Source organism: Syngnathus acus, chromosome 11 (assembly GCF_901709675.1).
Source record: "Syngnathus acus chromosome 11, fSynAcu1.2, whole genome shotgun sequence".
In the NCBI taxonomy this organism is placed as follows: domain Eukaryota; kingdom Metazoa; phylum Chordata; class Actinopteri; order Syngnathiformes; family Syngnathidae; genus Syngnathus; species Syngnathus acus.
The window spans coordinates 8,753,661-8,771,758 of NC_051096.1; the positions used below are offsets into that span (position 1 = coordinate 8,753,661).

Consider the following 18,098-nt stretch of genomic DNA (forward strand, 5'->3'; position numbering starts at 1 on the left):
AAAGAATACGAGGCTGGAAGGACAGATGGATTTTCTTTTCTTTTTTTTCCAGGTGGGATGGGCCCGCAAAGGACCCGCGAGACGGACTCACAAAAGAGCGAATCTGACAGTTGGTCCATTCTGCAGGCGGGCAGGCCATCATCTCCAGAGATGACAAGCTGGCCACAAGCTCCTTCACGTTCACAAAGGCCTCCTTCAAAATTGTGCACATATTTGGACATATTTTTAGACTGGCTGCACTGAGCTTTGGCAGCATAGGGCACCCACTCATTGAAAAACTCCAAAGTGTCTCTCACCGGGCTACTTTGTGTATGCCCTACTGCCAAGTGCAATTCAGGCACTTTGAATGAAAGCAGAAGGCAGAGTCACGCACAAGGTTTTGTTCGTATGAAAGAAAGAAAGAAAAAAATCATTTTAAGAGAAAAAAATCAATAGCTGACCAAACAATTGCAATGTATTGCATTGAAAACAAAAATCGTTCTATATGCCTATCAATATATAATCCCCCAAATGAACAAACACGTGTATATATACAAAGGTATATCGATATCATGTATACGTGTGTGTATGTATGTTTGTCTATGTATGTGCGTGTATACATATATGGATGCGGTATTCAGAGACCACTTGATACTCTGATGTGAGTTACTGTACGTTAAATGCACATTTAACGAAAACACTCAAAGAATCCGAGACCTATCATGGAAAATGCACTTATTTAGCTTTCAAATACATTTCATGGTGCACTTTGAGTCTCCGGGATTGTAGAAAAGTTTAATCTATCCCTCTGGGTGTTGCAGAGATACTTTTCGAATCGGTTTGGGGGATACATATATATATATATATTTTTTTTTTTTTTTTACTGTGTTCACTTTGATCCGTTTGGAGAACTTGCAAACTCCACAAAGGAAGAAGAGCGGAGCCGTAACGGAAAGCCGCAACCTCTGCACTGAGGCCAACGGATGGATGCAGCCTAGCTAGCCCCAGCTGACTTGGGGTAGTAGGTAAGAGACCTAAGTTGGATTCTTCTCATTTGAGACACTGAGGGAGGGGCCCAAATCAATATATCCCTGGCAGCCAACAGGACCTTCCCTCTATGTTAACTCCATCAGACAAGACTCGAGGGAAGTCCATGCATCTCCATTGTGCTCCTTGGATTGCTTTGTGGTTCAAGAGTGCCATCTGCTGGATGGACTACCGCAAAATAGCCATTTCTTTTTTACCGCTACAAACGTCGTCATGTTTGGTCTGGTCGCCCTTTCATTTCTATTTACCTATAATAATTGAAGACTTTTTCATTGGAACAATTGAGTTTTTAAAAGTATACTCATTTCTAATTGTATGCACAGTTTAGTTTACAGCAATGTGCAGCAACAATGTCGATTGAAATGAAATCTGAGTGCAAAGAGCTTTGTGTCAATACCACTTTTCACTTAAGTCGTGGAGATTTCTCTGTCACTGCTCAATAACACCTTTTTCTGTTCTTTTTTTCTTTCCCCCAGAGCCATTAAGGTAAGAAATTGACATCAATTCTAGCTGGGAAGTGATCTTTACTTGTTTCTCTGGTGTTTCAATCACAAATGTGACAAGCGATCATTTTCACAGTCAGTGCTTCATGGGTTCTAGGTCATATAGCACGGCAGTGCGACTACCCGTCGTTTTTGTGCCTGAGAGTCACACACACACACACACGTTCCATTTAAAGAGCTTATTCTTTCTGCAAATGTTTAAAACAGAACACAATACATAATTTAATCATAAGAAATATACTATCATTTTAAAATACACATCCCTTCCACTTTGATCCCTATGTTTCCTGCACAATACAATTTCTTCTTTTCCTGGCCACAAGCATGGACAGAATAATACAGGACAGAATATTGGTGGCAAAGTGGTTCTTGGTGGTGGTGGTGGTGGAGACAGTTTCTACATCATGCAGAGAGAGCGAGAGCGAGAGCGAGAGCGAGAGCGAGAGAGAGAGAGAGAGAGAGAGAGAGAGAGGGCTCGCAGGGGTCAGCACACAGATACCAAGGCTCTTGTGGCATGGCAGAAGAAGGTGTTTTGGGAGAGTCAGTCACAAAGGTCAAACCTGGAGCTAGAGACCAGCTCTGCTCGCTACTAGCTGATGGCTCGACTGTCTGTCTGCGGCAGCTCCGCTGAGGCGGCGGCTGGGCCGGGAGGATCATTTGCGGCCGAGGAGGCTTGAGCCTCGTGCGTCGTCGCCGTCTCTGTCCCGTCGTGGTCGTGGTCGTCCTCCTCCTCCTCCTTCTCTTGAGACTGGACCGGCGGGAGTTTGACGGGGCAGAATGCCGAGCCAGTTGGTATGAAGTTGACTTTGTTTTTGTCCGGACAGGAAAAGAGGGCGGCCGACGCCGACTGCCTCGAGCTGAAAGACGGTCAGAACCATAAAAAAAAATCCATTGGGACGATGTCGGGTTTGGATTCAAAGCATCTGCAGGTATCGCTCCGCTTACCTCATCTCCTCAAAGGCTTTAATCTTTTCGCAACCTTCGGGCGGCTCTCGCTTGAACATGTAGGTGTTGTTGGGTTTGGGGGAAGATGCAAATTTGGGGAGGGGCGAGCTACTTTCGCTGTCTGCAAAGAAATGGTTAAAGTATGTTTAAGTAGATTGTAAGACCGAGGCAGATGAGATGGATCCCGAGACCCAAACAAACAAACAAACAAACAAAAACAAACAAACAAACAACCCAGACATCCACCTCACTTTTACACTCACGAAAGAAAAGGTTTTGAACCTTTATCAGGATCATCGAGTAAATCCTCGGTGGAAAAGGGACTGCTGTCGTGTGATCCCGACGGACAGGCGGCGGGTGAGGGGCAGGGCGAGAGGCTGGAGCAACTGCTGGACCGTCCGGGGCCTGATGGAATTTGGATGTCGGTGCCTCTGGAGCTGCTGCGCTGCTGCGGAGGAAAGGGCGCTCGACGGCCATCGGGTACCTCCAGAGACTGCAACAAATCAGGGGGATTCTTTTCTTCGAGTCTCCTCATTGCTGCTCTTGTATTTGTTTCTTGCGCTTTGCTACGAGTACAATCCAATCCATGAAATGACACATTGATCAACAGAGCGCAACGCTACCTTTAACTCTTCCTTCTCTCCGTTGTCTTTGATAAAGACCTTCTCCAGCTCATGATTGATGCCCTCCATGCTGCTGGGCACCCGAGAGATTGAGGGCTTTGACACCGTTATGTTGTTGGACAGTGGCATCTGGGCTGACTTGGACATGGACACTGAGGTACTGAGGGACACGCACACGCACACATCATGTCATGTGTCTCTACTTCCGATTGTGTCTCGTTTCTGACGGCAAGGAAATGGACGGAAGAGGGCTTCCAATCCAAAGGCTTAGATGAAATGACCCCACCAGTAAATCTAGATGGGCGGTGTTGAAAACGGACAGATACTTTGCCATGACTATAGCTGCATAGAGTCAGAACAGTGGCACAGTAAAAAACTTTAGAGGGATGTGAAACGACTGAGTGAACTACCTGATCTGATGTGTTGGAGTGGACTTGATTGCAGTTTACAGTCATTGAGCAACATTTAAGCGCAAGTCAACTCAAGATGTCAAACCTTCCTGTTTAGTCTGAAATGGGTACATTTACCGAACAGTGTTTTTGTTAAACATTAGTCTACCAAATATTTATTCTAAAAAAAAAAAAGTTCAAAACATAGCACTTACTCACCTAAGGGAGGCGCCATTTTCTATCTCTAGTTGCAAGACTATGACGTACAAAATGCCGCGTTGAGGGATCGAAATAAGGTCATGATGAAATTCAAGTTGTGTCTATCAGACTAATTTAATTCATGACTGAATATTCAGTCATTGATTATGCCTCTTTATTTACAAGCCATTAAGAGTTACTAAATGTTATTTAGCAATGACAAGCTTAGTATTGGATTGGCTAAATGTAGCGAGTGATCATTTCCGTCAGAATGTGTGGCACCGTTCCCTGCTTTTATAGTTTATTGTTGCTGGTACTTGACTCTATCTCGATTCAATGTAATATTTCAGTTTTATATATATATATATATATGAGTAAATAATATTGGTAAAATAATAATAGCCGAGACCCACGTGAGGATAACACATGAAACAAACATTTGTCATACAGCTTCTATATGTCGGCCTCTCCATCCGTTCCCTCCCTCCCAAACGCGCGCTGACTTGTTTTTATTCCTAATTAAATAGGCAAGCTTGTAGTCATCATAACATGTCCAAAGCTATCGTGCATAAACAGAACGATTTCATATCCTAACTATTTGAATGATTTCAGGTCAAATTGTCACTGGTCCGTCTTCCTTATGAAATCCAAGACGTTGTATAGCAAAATTTAGCAACTTATATTTCGCATGACAATTGGACGAACAAATCATTTGCATTAGTGGACTCATTTTGATGAAAAATCCCGACCTACTTAGGCTTGTCATAATAATCCTCACCAAAACAAAACGTGGCGTATGATGACAAACGCTGGCAAGCAAACAACGCACACATTTGACATAAGAGGATAATAAATGTTCCGTTTAATGGTGTGACCTAATACATAAGCCGAATAGACTCCAACAACGTCATGCGCAAGATGCGCTCGTTCCACTGTTGTCCACGTTGGTATTAGCGCTTTATGCTTCGATGGCCTTATTTGACGATCGGGTATCGGTACTAGCATCGCTCCATCTGAGCAGGGAACGACGGACGGACGGGCGGGCGGGACTTAGCTTAGCACCGTGCTATGGAAACCGTGCTAGATAGCTGCGCTGCAAAATCCTCCGCCTTTACCTTGCTTACCTTCGCGCTCCGACAATGCCAATGAAACAACCAAGCAGCCAGATAGATATCCGACCTGCCTGCACCCGGGCTGGCGGGACGGGACCAGGTCACTCCAGCGTCCTTGTTTCCAGCTAACCGCCCGGGAAGAACAGAGCAGAGCAGGAGCCAGTTAGTTGGGGTGCGCTCGTTGGCTGGCTGGCTCGTTGGCTGGCTGGCTGGCTGGCTCGTTGGCTGGCTGGCTGGCTAGCTGGCTGGCTGGCTGGCTGGCTGCTTTCCACGCATACAAACGCTCGCTCCTATGGCCCCACGGCTGCGCTGCTCTGCTCTGCTCTGCGCTGCTGCGTGAGCCTGTAACTAGACCGCGGTGCAGGAGACAGGAAAAAGCCTGATGAGAACCACAGTTGGCTCCTTTTATTTAAGCCGAGCCGTTTTGAAGACTATTGGGACAAATTTAGAAAGTACAGATTCATCTCATTTCAAATGTAGGAAGGAAATCCATACTACTTTATGATTGTACTTTTAACATTTGGTAAACATTTCTAAATTCTTACAGCTCATCATCAATGAGCTGTATTACTACATTGTTACCACTAATACAATGCGCAAGACCCAAATTGGCTGGGGAGAAGAAAAGTCATTCCGGCACGTTAGTAATTCAGTGTTAAGACTTTCCCCTTCAAACAATAACAAATATATTTAGCGTGGACTGAAAAGCAATAAGGCTTAACACCGTTGACATTGTTTCCACGTCAAAAATGCAGTGCAAATGGATTAGTTGGCAATTTCTACATGCTTTTGTAAAGAGCATAGCTTTAAAAAAAAACATTTAAAAAATGCCTGAATGAAAATACCACGGCAGCAATGGTGTGGATAATTCCTATACGTATAGTAACAATTCAACTCATTCCAAAAGATGTCATTGTGTCTTCTTCACAGTTTGCGTCTTGTCACTTATTGCCGTTGATGCGGAGGATAGATTCAACAAACTACGTATGCCTTGATATTGTTTATATGACTTCAAGTAGTCAGATACAGGGAAAACAAAAAAATGTTGACAGTTCCATGTTGAGTAGGATCCCAGATGGTAACCAAACCTTTTGACACATTTTTGCACGTCACTGCATATAAAAGAAAGGTTGCAACTGCTAAATATAATGTAAACAAAGAGGAAAGATTTAGTCTTCATTTGATTTGGTGAAAAGTTGTTATAAGGATGAATTTGGGGGAGAACAAGTGCTGAACCACTCACTGTATCTTAATGGGTAACCACTGCAGTTAGTGTGATTGTCTTGATGTCTGATTGACAAATAGGATGTACAACACTTGTCCAATTCTGAGATCAACTAAAGCCCATTCATGACTCTGAACAGGATGTACAGTAGCAAACAAATGCAATACAGACAAAAACATGATTTGGGTTTGGTGAAAACGATCACATTTGTAGAATGGATTTTTCCAAAGTGAAGTCATAATGAAAATACGTTAGGCTAGAGTTCATGTCCTTGGACAGCAGTACATCGGGAATATAAGGGAAACCTCTCTGCACTGCCTGAACATGAGGTGCCAAAGCGAAGGGGATGTCACCAAGGAGATCAGGGGCCATTGAAGAAGCCTCTGTGACTGAGGAGGACCCATCTTCCACGTTCGTTGGAGGTGGAGTTGTGATTGTTTCCACTGGGCGAGCTGGAGCTGGACATGATGGCTTTTATAAAAGAGAAACCATTTGTAAATTCCATTGTGTGGACTGTAATTGCGCACAAATGACCTTTTCCATACATTTCTGAATGGAAAAAGCTCACCTTAGATGGCAAGACAATAACATTTGTTGAAGGTTGTGCAATGTTCATCGACTGCACCTTCCGCCTTTGCTCTTCAACTGTTTCTCCTGCAAAGGAACAAGCTAAACATGGATACAGTGGACCCTTGCATACTTGCATTCCGGCAGCGGCAGGCAGATTCACCTATTCGCAGATTTACGCAAATATTTCTTTTTATTATAGTTTGATTGGGCGGGGGTTTTGTGGATTGTTTGGGGAGCCAACCCCTGCCCATGGAAATTCATTCAGACCAAATCGCTGGAGCATTGGTCTGGCTTGCCTTGACACAGTGTTACAATATCAGCGAAAAATAGTAGCAGCCAGGCAAACACATTCCATGTTGTTTACAAAGGATTTGGTGTAAATAAATGCCCCAAAGCAGACCAAAGCCAAATTCCAAGATGAAAATATGTCAATTGAAGTAGACACAGTTCGCTGCAGTAGGTCACGTAAAATGGTGGGGGGGGATTTTATTCCCCCAACCTTGATTTTGACACCCGATCTTCAAGGCTACAAAGATCATCTTTCTTACCAATGATCACAAAGCCTCCATCAGCATCCCTCTCTGACGTCGACTTCTTTGGATCTTTACGTAAACCCAGGAAAGAGAACATGCTGCTCTGCTCACCCTCACGCCCTGGATTGGTACATTAACAGTCGCGTGTCAAACAGCACGGTCAGTACTTTAAAGCGTTCGATTGGAAGGAAGCACAACTACAGTCTGTCGGACTTGCATTGTTGTAAAGTTGCGTAATCAAGAGTCATCAACTTGTTTGAGTTGTGTATTTAAATGACGTCACGTAAATGATATATGACGAGCCGTTTGTCGTTACAACGATATAAGAAATGATCACTTTGGGTTTGTTCAGAAATACCGTGTCGTTGTGACCTCTGTTACTCCTTTCCGGGTAGAAACTACATTTACTACCAAGTGTTTCAGCGATCACAGTAATGTTACAATAAATCTCTGACGTTTAGTTATTATATGTCGTTGCGCGCGCGCTTGCGTTCGCGCTCTCGCCACACGCACACACACATATATATCCTCGAATTCAATTCGAAAATATATATTAAAGATAGATGTATGACGTTCCAGTCTTTCCGAATGTTTCTTCCGGAATTAGATATTTAACGGACAGCGGATATGTCGTACAGGAACCTTGGGTATGTTCCATGATATACCCCATTGCTTGCCGCTGGATAAGACTGGTGGAGTCGTCGGTCAAATCCCGCTCGCGCGGCGCACAGGATATGACAAAAGTAAGTTGTCAACAAGTTGTTTTGGCGCCGTACACGCGTTGGTCGGGCGTCTTTGTGTGAAGATGTCTAATACGCTGGATTCTCCAAAGCCTCGAATTAACTCATCCATGCTGACGCAATATATTAGCAAACCCGTCTGTTTTGTCGGACATGTTGAGACGGTAACAGTCGTGACTAGAACACGCCATACAAGCTCTTACTTCAAGGTTAACGTGCTATATTTGTTTGTTGTTTAGGTACACAACACCGGGAAAAGCTTCACTGTCGCAGACGGAGAAGGAAGAAGTGTGTGTGTTGAGCTAAATGACCCTGTGAGTATATGATTCCAATCCATCTCAAGCCAGCCCCATTTATGTTGCAGCACGGTTTAGATCAGAATGATGAGATGTGGAAGCAAGATATGCATCCAATTTCACAGGGACCGTTCTCATACAATTGAGTTAGTGTGAGTCAATGTCATGTGTCATTTCATTTGTATAGCCTTTCTTTTCTACCTCAGCAGTCTGGCACTAACAGCACGATGTTGTTTGTGTTTGCACATTCTGGATATCTGTTTCAATTCATTCAAGAAAAAATCAAGTTCATAAATGGATCAAAGCTGAGTTTGGCTTCGTTTGTATGTTACAATTTCCAGTGAACAAGGTTTATCTATCTATCTATCTATCTATCTATCTATCTATCTATCTATCTATCTATCTATCTATCTATCTATCAGCTTGAAGAGGAGCTGTCTGGAATTGTGGAAGTCATTGGAATGGTGTCTAACAAAGGAGCCATAAGGGCCATCACATTCAACATGCTCCGAGACGAGAAGGGCATTCCCTTTGGTAAATCGTGAACATGTCAAATGAGCTCTGATTTGTTCATACTTGTTTTGACACTCTGCCCATGTTTGCCACAGATCTGGAACTTTACAACGAAGCTGTAAAGGTCATCCACGATTTCCCCCAGCACTACCCTTTTGACATGGCTGCAAGTAGATAAGCAAGCTTTGTGTTTTTTCCCCCCCTTTCTCTTTTTTGCTCGTTTTGTTATAATAGGGGGAAAAAACAAAACGTGTATGTCACTGAAAATGTTGCAGAATAAACCTTCACGTATCGTGCATGTTTGTCTTTAATATGCATACTGAATCACAAAGCCTGCTTTTACTCAGCAACTTTTCAATTTGAGGTCAAAGTAAGACTTTGCTGTTGAAACACACTTTTGCTGTGTCCAAATTGGCAGGCTGCGTCCTCCAAAGCAGATCCGAAGGCTGGGTCCTTCGCAGCACTGGAAGCTCCGCCTACGTAAGCTCCGCCTACGTAAGCCGCAGTGAATTTGGACAGGCGGACTATCTCTGCACAAATGAATAGGCAGCGTCCTTCAACGCACAATATGGCGACGCCGTGGCGTCATTTCCGGCCCGTGGAGGCTGTCCAAATTCACGCAGCCTTCAACAACCGGCCCTCCAAACTGGCCTGGTTTCAGCCCTCCAATCTGGCCTGGTTTCAGCCCTCCAATCTGGCCTGGTTTCTGTGGAGACGGGCCGTGAGTTAAGGCTATGAAAATGTGACCTTCGCAGCCTCTGTTTTGGGGATCGGACCGCCAAGGTGCCTTGGCGCCTGTGGCTCACGATGCACCCTTTGGCCCCTCCCGCAGGTGGTGAGCACATGGTTTGCCTTTTTGGGCTGTGCAACGCATTTGGAGTCTGAAAACCTTTCCCTGTATATTTCTCATTAGTGCACCCAAAAGCCTGGCATGTCAGCAACACGCAACTAATACCTATGTTGATACGGAGGCTGGGGCGTGGATAGGATTCAACTGAATATGGGTCATAAGAGACCAAAAATGGCACCTCCCTTAGGTGAGGAAATGCCATGTTTTCAACAAATTCTTTTTCGAGTAAATACTTGGTAGATGAAACTTGACCAAAAAAAATGCCAATCTTAAACTGGAGATTTTTACATCTTGGATTAACTTGATTTTGACAAATCCATGCTGGACAGGGGGCAACACTTTTTGTTTTGAGTTTATGTAGTTTTGTTTTAGTGGTATTAGAATAGAATAGATCTTTATTGTCATTGTCACATGTACAACGAAATTAAAAGTGCCAACCGATCAGTGCATTTGCTAAAATTAAAAGATACAAGCTAAAAGTCTATACAAACTAAAAACCACACAAAAGAGCATACACACAAACTAGTGACATGGAATTGCACAACACATTTTTCGAGGACAAAATTTGTAGGGTTGTTTTGTTTTGTTGTTTTTTTAAGATTGTTTTGGGTTTTTGGGGGGGAAAAAAGACAACCCTCACCCCCAAATGTTTTTCAGCGGGCGTCAATTATACGCACATTTTTGCAATTTGCGGGCCGGGCAGGGCCGGTTACGATTACATTACTGAGCCGAATGATACGCTTACTAATATCGGAGCCGCAAGAGGCTAAAAGGCCGAAAACCATGTCCGGCGTAGAAATGCCTGCTCCAAGATGATTAAATTGGACATTTGCTGGGAATCGTCTAAAGTTGTGGGCTGGATGTTTTAGACAAGTCGATCTCTGAAGCAGGAAGTAAAAGTGGAATAGTCAACAGCGCATGCGCGGCTTCTTCGGACTCTGGATGTAAATTCCGCTCAAACGGTAAAGGAGTGACATTGAATTTGATCTTTAAAACACACCGTCTTGAATGCCTTTGACTGCGTAAGGAACACATGTCAGGCTGTTCTTTGACGAAATGTAGCTGTTGCGTCGCCGCGCCGCGCCGCCGTTGTTTGCTCTGCGTGGTTCCGCACGAGCAGACGTCATTTTACGGGGGTACGCAGCGTTAAAATGCAGTGTTACGAAACGACGTACGTTTCGTCGATACGTAGTAGCACGTAACAATTCCAGCCAAAGTCGAATGGCAATATTGAGTTCCCGCTGCTCCACTTAGTCCCAAACAATATGTTACGCCATTCCATTGTGATAGATAGACAGACGTAATGGCTTCCTTCCATCGATGCCCCCCCCCCCGTCTGAAGTCAAAGAGCGTGCCCGCAGCTGCCGTCTGTGCTGTTTGCCTCTCATTTTGGGCCTCCCTCAACGACGTCCACTGAACATCATGATGTGTCGACTTTGACGCTTAGAAAGCCGTGCAAGCGAGGCCAAAATGCACGCCATTCTGCTTCCTAAATCAAACGTATGAATTCAACTGTGAAGACTGAATGAAGAGTATGTACGTCGTGCAATGTAATGGATCTCCATTCTCAATCCAGAAAACATACGACATCTGCGCCGTTATGTATTGCTTATTGGATGGCCGCTACATACATGCAGTCAGAATACAAGACATTCACCGTTTCCAAGAGAATGCTCGCAAGATTGCTCATATTTGATATCCATTTGTTGATCCTGTTTTAGCAACATGGAATTGTTTGAAAAGTGACAAAACAGAAGAGCGTGATGGCAGCTACGGAAGATGTAACCATGTCCAGTGGGGAGGTCCTCGTGGTGAAGACTGATGGTGACACTAACACAGAGTATGTTGTCAATAAAAGCCAGGTCATCCTTCAGCTCCAGTCCATAAGTGCAGGGTGAGTAACTCAACTTGACTGAAAATGACACAATCCAAATTTGGAGTTGGCAAGAGCTGCATTGAGATCCGTTGCAGTCCTGTCAACATCATCAAGGGGTTGACCTTCTCTTTCACAATAACCGCCGGACGTGTCACAAACAAATCTTTTGGAATGTCCGTATTTATTCTTAATACTGTCGTTGATTTCAGGCGGGTATGTTCAAAAGCCACGATTAATTATTAACCCAAAGTGCTTTCATTGCAGAGAAGAATGTGATGAAACTGCTGATGACGGCCATCCAGGTAAGAGGATCGCAACCATGCAAAACACTCTGGCTTATTGCTGTCTTGCTTCACGTGCGTCTTTTCCTTCTTGTAGAAGAGACTGAGGAAGGTGACGTTGAAATTTGCTGCCCTATAACATGCGGTGACAGTAAAGCAATGTTACTAGTGAAGAAGTTCGTGTGCCCAGGAATCAATGTCAAATGTGTGAAGGTCAGTCGAATTTCATTTCAAACTGCACCCGGGTACCAAGTTGCAGCAACACAAAAGTGTCTTTAATAATAACAACAAGGGGGTCATGGATGGGTGTGTGTGTGTGTGTGTGTGTGTGTGTTTGTTCTAATATACTCATTCATATCTTGCCACCACTCTCTTCCCCAGTTTGACGACCAGCTCATCAGTCCAAAGCAGTTTGTCCATATTTCCGGGAAAGCCACTCTGAAAGACTGGAAACGAGCAATCCGGATGGGTGGAGTCATGCTTAGGTGGGCTGTTATTGTCGAGTCTTGACACACTACGTATGCGTACGTCTGCTGCCCCCCCCTCCCGGTCCACCTAACTCCAGCTCAGCGGAAGAAAAGAGACGGATTATTCCAAAGCAATGTGCTTGCTTGATGGACACCGTTCTTCCTTTAGCTCACCATTGATGAGTAGCTTCATTCATTTTCTTGCTTCTCTCCAGAAAGATTATGGATTCAGGCCAACTTGACTTCTATCAACACGCGACGTTGTGTACAAACACTTGCCGTAGCACCAAGTTTGACTTGTTAATCAACAACACGCGCTTCCCACCTGACAGCACTGGACTCTCGTCTACATCCTCTCAAGGTGAGAACCAATGTTTTCTCCCGTACGATCGCGCTTTTGGCTGTCCGCTTTGGAACGGGCTGGCTTGTGTTGCTCTTTCAGCGCAGGAGTCCTCTGCTAACGGCAAGATAGATATGACGGAGGGAGCGGCTGAAACCAGGGACTGCGTCTCAAAGTCGGCAGGATCGCTCCACCACCACCACCACCACCGCCACGACTTTGGGGAAATCTCAGGTACCGACGGTCTTCTGTTTAGGACGCCCGCCTTTCGTAGAGCGCAAATGTACTGTGGTCTGTCTGCTCATGTGTAGAAGACACGCTCAATTTCTGGAAGGGAATTGCTGATGTGGGTTTGCTGGGTGAAGTGGTCACCAAAATCAGTACTGAGCTGTTGGATCTGCTGAACAACTTGCAGCTGCTCAAGGAGTCGGCGGTCTTGCAGAACACGGGTACGGACGTCCTGGCAAACGATGCTGGCTCGGAGAATGGTGTTTGCAAAAGCCACGCTGCTTTCTCTCTCTGATGACAATTCCTCCCTCCCTGCTAGAGGTTGCAGCGCTGAGTAACCTTGGCCAGGTGTTTGGACTGCTCAACTCTGTCAAGAAGATGCTGGCCAAGAGGCGGCAGCAGACCCATCCCAGCCAGGCGCAGATTCTTCGAATCCTTTGCGGTGAGTTCCAACGAAAGACGTGTACAAGACGAATATGTGGATGAGCGACGGATGCATTTGTTGCGCGCAGACCTGGAGTCGCAGTTGGCAGAACAGCGAAAGCAGCAACAGAATCAAGCTCTGCCATGGTCATGCCCGCCGCACCCTGCCGCCAAAAGTAGCATCAAACGCCAGACAAAGCGGCTTCGTTTGCACAAGCCCCTAACTAGCGTCAACCGTCAGCCTGCGCAGGTCACCATTCTGTCCCCCATCTCCTTGTCTTCCTTGGCTCAGCCGTTGGCTCTGGCAGACCTGCCCATCACCTCCTTGGCCCAGTCGTCCAACATTGTCACTCTGCTCCCCGCCGGCTCGCAACTTTTCACACGATACGTGCTGACCGGAGACGGAAAAGCCGACGGCGTTACCTTGCACGCGTCTTCCGACCTCACGCTGGTGGATTCTAGTCCCGCGCAGGAGTCCAGCCAGTTGAGTACAGTGGTCAAACCCGTGGAGCTGCTCCACCTTAGCCAGCGAGCGCTGTGTGCAGAAGCAGTGGCCGTGGAGGCGGCGGCGCAGGTGCAGGTGCCGGACGGCACCGTCTTGCTGCGGCACGACCGAGAACACGCGCTTCTCCACATGGACCCACGGTCAGTAGAGGAAGGGGAAGTCGCGGGGCTGCCGGTGCCCGCCGCCGCCGAGTCGGGTCCGGGTGAGAGCGCCGGTATCGTTCAGCAGAGGATGGAGGTCACCGTTGCGCAGGAGCCACACTCGCAAATGCAAGGGACACACAAACAAGGGACTCAGAGCCTGGAGTTGGATGCCCGTGGACGTGGGCCCGGTGTACAGCTTGTGGTCGTAAGAGAAAATATTGTGCCAAGTTCAGGCCAAGTAAACACCTAGTCGTCACAGAAAAACGGAAGGAATAAATGGCTCGTACAAAAGCATTTGACTCGACTGTATTTCCTTCAGGTGTTGTTGCGCATGCATGCATGCATGCATGCATGATTGCTTCTTTCTCCCAGCCAGCCAGCCAGCCAGCCAGCCAGCCAGCCAGCCAGCCAGCCAGCCAGCCCACCTTGTGACGACGGCATGCGTCATGACGGATGTAGTATATATTGAGTCCCAAATCTTTGTGTTCCGTTGCAGCTACTGTCATTAGGGTGCAGTCAAACGTGCAAAAAGTGACCAAATGAGAACAATTGGACATCATTCATTAAGGGTTGTCCAATATTCCCTGATGAATACTCATAACAATCCTGTCATGTTTGGTTGACCATTGTAAAGTGAACAAGATTCATTTGTTTTTACAATCAGGAGTTACGTGAGGAGAAGAAGCTCGGCGAATGTCACTTGAGCACATTTGAATCCCGTTGAAATGGACTTTTTCAGTCAACCAATGGCTGCGCAGCCTATGACGACATCGCCTGTGACGTTGCCTATTTATGTGCGCGCCGCCAGTACCATCACACTGGCACACCCGGTGCGATTTGTGGACAAGAAGCGTGCGTGCGTGCGAGCGAGCGAGCGTGCAAAAACATTTGTTAGTGTGCGGGACACATTAGTAAGTATCTTGCGTCAATCTGGATTGATCATGACATATGGTGCCTAAATGACTTTTATTTGCGCTGCTAAGAGCAATATTTGATTTTGTTCTTGCGTTGTGAATCGATTGTCTGTCGTGTATCCCAGCCAGCGTTTTAAGTGAGCAATATGTAGCATGCATATTGCTCACTTCTAAAATGCCAACCGAGGTTATTGTTCGTGCAGGCCAGGGCGGTGTCTTGCCAAGGCAAGGAAGGCTGCTTCTGCTTCTGCTGCTTCTGCTGCTGCTCATTGTGTGCGCTTTGTAGCGACCTGATTGGTGTGCTATGGTCTTGATCGCGAACAATTTGGGCATATTCAAACTGCATTTATCAATGTCGGAATTAATGGTGACGTTGTTCCATTCCCTTTGGTCACGAGAATGCAAACGACTTGTTTATCCTATCAGCTGTTATGAGTCCGTCTTTGTTTGCTGATGATGCTGATGATGATGCTGATGATGATGATGCTGCCGTCAAGGCGTCTTTGTTTGATAGTGATTGTCATGCCTGTTACCGATCGAGTGAGGGGGAAACAGGAGTGCTGTCGAAGAAAATAACACCCATTGATGTATTTAAATGGGTTCATTGACACAACATTAACCGTCAAGCCTGACACTTTTGTAATGAGGTCACGAGAACAAATTGATGTTTGCTCTTCGCGACAAGCGAAGAGTCTGCGTATGGGAGATATATATATATATATATATATATATATATATATATATATATATATATGTATATATATATATATATATATATGTATATATATATATATATATATGTGTATGTATATATATATATATGTGTATGTATATATATATATATATGTATATATATATATATATATATATGTATATATATATATATATATATGTATATATATATATATATATATGTGTATGTGTATGTATATATGTGTATGTGTATGTATATATGTGTATGTATATATGTATATATGTGTATGTATATATGTATATATGTGTATGTATATATGTATATATGTGTATGTATGTATGTATATATGTGTTTGTGTGCGCGCCCGCGCGCATGTTATTTTTTATTTTGAGAATTATATATTGTTAAAATGCAACTCGGCAAGAAAGATATTTTCATTCCAAGAAACGCCCTGAAATCAATGATAGAAACCCTACCGCCCGCTTTCCCCGAGAAGACAATTGCTTTCTCAAATGCGCAATTATTGTGTAATCTTGTACGTGTTGTCTTTTGCCTCTGACTCCCATCGATGGAAACAAAATGTTAGCATACATCATTTATCCACACAAGATTTGCATTTGAAATATTTGCTTTTCCACATGGACTTCAAAATAGAACGAAATTGTACGCAATGTGAATGATTCCTGATGCCATGAGCGTTTTTTTTTTTTTTTTTTTTTTGGGTGCTGTTTTGGGAGATGGGCGGTGGTTGGTTGCAATTGTGCAAACGACCGCTGGGTGTCGTCATTGCGCTATATTTCGGCTGCTTTGTTTAGTCAAGCACTGTGGGTGATCCATCTTACTCATTTCTACATTTGCTCCTTTTAAGGTCAATCATCCAGCGTACTTTTAAGATGGCAGCCCCCAAAGGTGAATATGTCATGTTCATTATAATATTGAAAGACTTTGATTTGCTGATTTGATTTAACACCCCTCTATAGATATTCAGGTCAAGGAGCTGGACAAGCGGGCCTCTGGCCAAGCCTTTGAGGTTATCCTTGGTGAACCTACCCCAGACACTAAAGGCGACTTCCCCTTGGCCCCTCCAAAGAAAAAGGATGTTTCACTGGAGGAAATTCAGAGGAAGCTGGATGCTGCCGAAGAAAGACGCAAGGTAGAAGAAGCGGCTCATTCACATAGTTGTAGTATACTGTTTGCCAAGCAAGTGTCCAACTATGAAGGAAAAACGATTGATTGATTGATTTGATTGATTTTATCCCCTCAAAATATCTTCCATTGTTCTGTTCATATAATCAACTCTGCAGTTAACTATTAGTTTAAAGGACAATGTTCCATCGCAATTATGATTTAAGAAGAACATTGCGATACAATCTTTTTTTCCCAGAACCATGAAGCTGAGGTTTTGAAGCATTTAGCAGAAAAACGTGAACATGAAAAAGAAGTGCAACAGAAAGCTATGGAAGAGAACAACAATTTCAGCAAGATGGCTGAGGAGAAACTCAATCAGAAAATGGAAGCCAACCAAGGGAAACGCACAGCAATGATGGCAGCAATGAATGAAAAATTCAAGGAGAAAGTAAGCGTCATGCTTTGTGTTCAATTGATATTTTACCTCCATGATCAATGTTGTTGTTTTCCCTTGACAGGACAAAAAATTGGAGGAAGTGCGAAAAAATAAGGAAACCAATCAAACCAACGATGCTTCGGAAGACTGAATGACATCACAAGTCTGAACTACATCATGTGAATGAAATGTCATTTTTGTATTTGACTATTCTTTGTGTTGAATTCTTTCTTCTTGTTGATCTTAGCTATTATATCTGTGTGCACTTCCCACTTGAAGTTTTTTTTTTTTTTCCCCCATTTCTTTTCTCAAACCAAAAACATCCTTGCGCTGAAGGGGACAGAATTTAAGCGAAAGAGACATTTAAGCGATGTCTGTACAATGATTTCCAATGGAGAAATAGTGAGCGCTTCCTCGCGTGACGTCATCGACCAAAACATGGAGGGGAGGGGAGGGGAGGGGAGCGGTGTGTGGCCCTAGTCCTCCATTTAAAGTGGCCATTTCTAAAGGCATTCGTTTTTTCATGATTTCTCCAAAATGAATGGAATAAATAGAAAATGATGAGTTTTTTCCAAAAATGACATAAACTGGGCTAGTTAGGGAAAAATGAAGCAGCTTCGCTTTTGTGTCCCTTTCATTTGTGTGGCGACCGATCTCGACACCCTTAGTTGTGCTTGCGTACAGTAGGGATCATAAACCTTAACATTTCTTGTGGTCTTGAAAAAGTCTTAAGTTTAGATTGTTACCGTTTCAATAACAAGGGTAGAAAAAGTAGTTCTGAAGACAACAAAAAGGGTTTCACAAAGATGGGTGTAGTTTGTTTCACCTGAAGATATGTCTTTATTTCGCTGTTAATCTCAAACTGTATTGCTGTGTGAAGCATGTCATCGGATGTTTCATGAATAACAAATGCATTACTTGTGTAAAGTTAATGAGCAATACATCTTCATTGTATGAGTGAATTTTCTGTTAGTTGTACTGTTAAAAAAAGACTGTTGCCACGTAACAAGATTGCATGTAATCCCTGTTAACCTCACACTTTTGAAATATACTATTTTCACCGATATTTTCCTCATTCTCTGTTTAATTTCCCTGGCTTTCAACGCAAGCTTGATCTCTCTCTCTCTCTCTCTCTCTCTC

At 44.2% G+C, this 18,098-nt stretch overlaps 5 protein-coding genes across 15 annotated transcripts; 3 read left to right on the top strand and 2 right to left on the bottom strand.

Moving 5' to 3' along the window:
- The first annotated feature begins 402 nt into the window (after nt 1-402).
- On the top strand, nt 403-18,024 carry LOC119130706 (stathmin-like). The gene is made up of 6 exons (XM_037264581.1): nt 403-408; nt 14,666-14,697; nt 16,263-16,303; nt 16,375-16,547; nt 16,779-16,970; nt 17,041-18,024. The coding sequence occupies exons 3-6, from the start codon at nt 16,288-16,290 to the stop codon at nt 17,107-17,109; spliced, it is 450 nt and encodes a 149-aa protein (XP_037120476.1). The 5' UTR covers nt 403-408; nt 14,666-14,697; nt 16,263-16,287; the 3' UTR covers nt 17,110-18,024.
- Nucleotides 1,531-5,904, bottom strand: glcci1a (glucocorticoid induced 1a). Of its 3 annotated transcripts, none has more exons than XM_037264571.1 (5): nt 4,809-5,904; nt 3,098-3,167; nt 2,757-2,967; nt 2,475-2,595; nt 1,531-2,386 (listed from the first exon to the last, which is right to left on the bottom strand). In XM_037264571.1, the coding sequence occupies exons 2-5, from the start codon at nt 3,164-3,166 to the stop codon at nt 2,119-2,121; spliced, it is 669 nt and encodes a 222-aa protein (XP_037120466.1). In that variant the 5' UTR covers nt 3,167; nt 4,809-5,904; the 3' UTR covers nt 1,531-2,118. The 3 variants fall into 3 exon arrangements, with proteins under 3 accessions (XP_037120466.1, XP_037120464.1, XP_037120465.1); XM_037264569.1 differs by having other exon boundaries at nt 3,098-3,257; XM_037264570.1 differs by having other exon boundaries at nt 3,098-3,257; nt 4,800-5,904.
- On the bottom strand, nt 5,972-17,018 carry umad1 (UBAP1-MVB12-associated (UMA) domain containing 1). Of its 7 annotated transcripts, XM_037264575.1 has the most exons (5): nt 17,007-17,018; nt 7,462-7,574; nt 7,140-7,244; nt 6,590-6,690; nt 5,972-6,492 (listed from the first exon to the last, which is right to left on the bottom strand). In XM_037264575.1, exons 3-5 carry the CDS (start codon nt 7,219-7,221, stop codon nt 6,223-6,225), a joined length of 453 nt encoding a protein of 150 aa, XP_037120470.1. In that variant the 5' UTR covers nt 7,222-7,244; nt 7,462-7,574; nt 17,007-17,018; the 3' UTR covers nt 5,972-6,222. The 7 variants fall into 7 exon arrangements, with proteins under 7 accessions (XP_037120470.1, XP_037120468.1, XP_037120467.1 ...); XM_037264573.1 differs by lacking the exons at nt 7,462-7,574; nt 17,007-17,018 and adding an exon at nt 7,701-7,797 and having other exon boundaries at nt 6,590-6,675; XM_037264572.1 differs by lacking the exons at nt 7,462-7,574; nt 17,007-17,018 and adding an exon at nt 7,701-7,797.
- On the top strand, nt 7,726-8,971 carry rpa3 (replication protein A3). 2 transcript variants are annotated; one of them, XM_037264580.1, is made up of 4 exons: nt 7,726-7,867; nt 8,104-8,178; nt 8,583-8,694; nt 8,769-8,971. In XM_037264580.1, the coding sequence occupies exons 1-4, from the start codon at nt 7,781-7,783 to the stop codon at nt 8,849-8,851; spliced, it is 357 nt and encodes a 118-aa protein (XP_037120475.1). In that variant the 5' UTR covers nt 7,726-7,780; the 3' UTR covers nt 8,852-8,971. The 2 variants fall into 2 exon arrangements, with proteins under 2 accessions (XP_037120475.1, XP_037120474.1); XM_037264579.1 differs by having other exon boundaries at nt 7,861-8,028.
- Nucleotides 10,166-14,080, top strand: LOC119130699 (glucocorticoid modulatory element-binding protein 1-like). Of its 2 annotated transcripts, XM_037264566.1 has the most exons (10): nt 10,166-10,485; nt 11,245-11,417; nt 11,664-11,701; nt 11,778-11,893; nt 12,062-12,165; nt 12,363-12,508; nt 12,590-12,721; nt 12,799-12,936; nt 13,035-13,157; nt 13,228-14,080. In XM_037264566.1, the coding sequence occupies exons 2-10, from the start codon at nt 11,287-11,289 to the stop codon at nt 14,034-14,036; spliced, it is 1,737 nt and encodes a 578-aa protein (XP_037120461.1). In that variant the 5' UTR covers nt 10,166-10,485; nt 11,245-11,286; the 3' UTR covers nt 14,037-14,080. The 2 variants fall into 2 exon arrangements, with proteins under 2 accessions (XP_037120461.1, XP_037120462.1); XM_037264567.1 differs by lacking the exon at nt 10,166-10,485 and having other exon boundaries at nt 11,399-11,417; nt 11,778-11,792.
- Nucleotides 18,025-18,098: the final 74 nt, after the last annotated feature.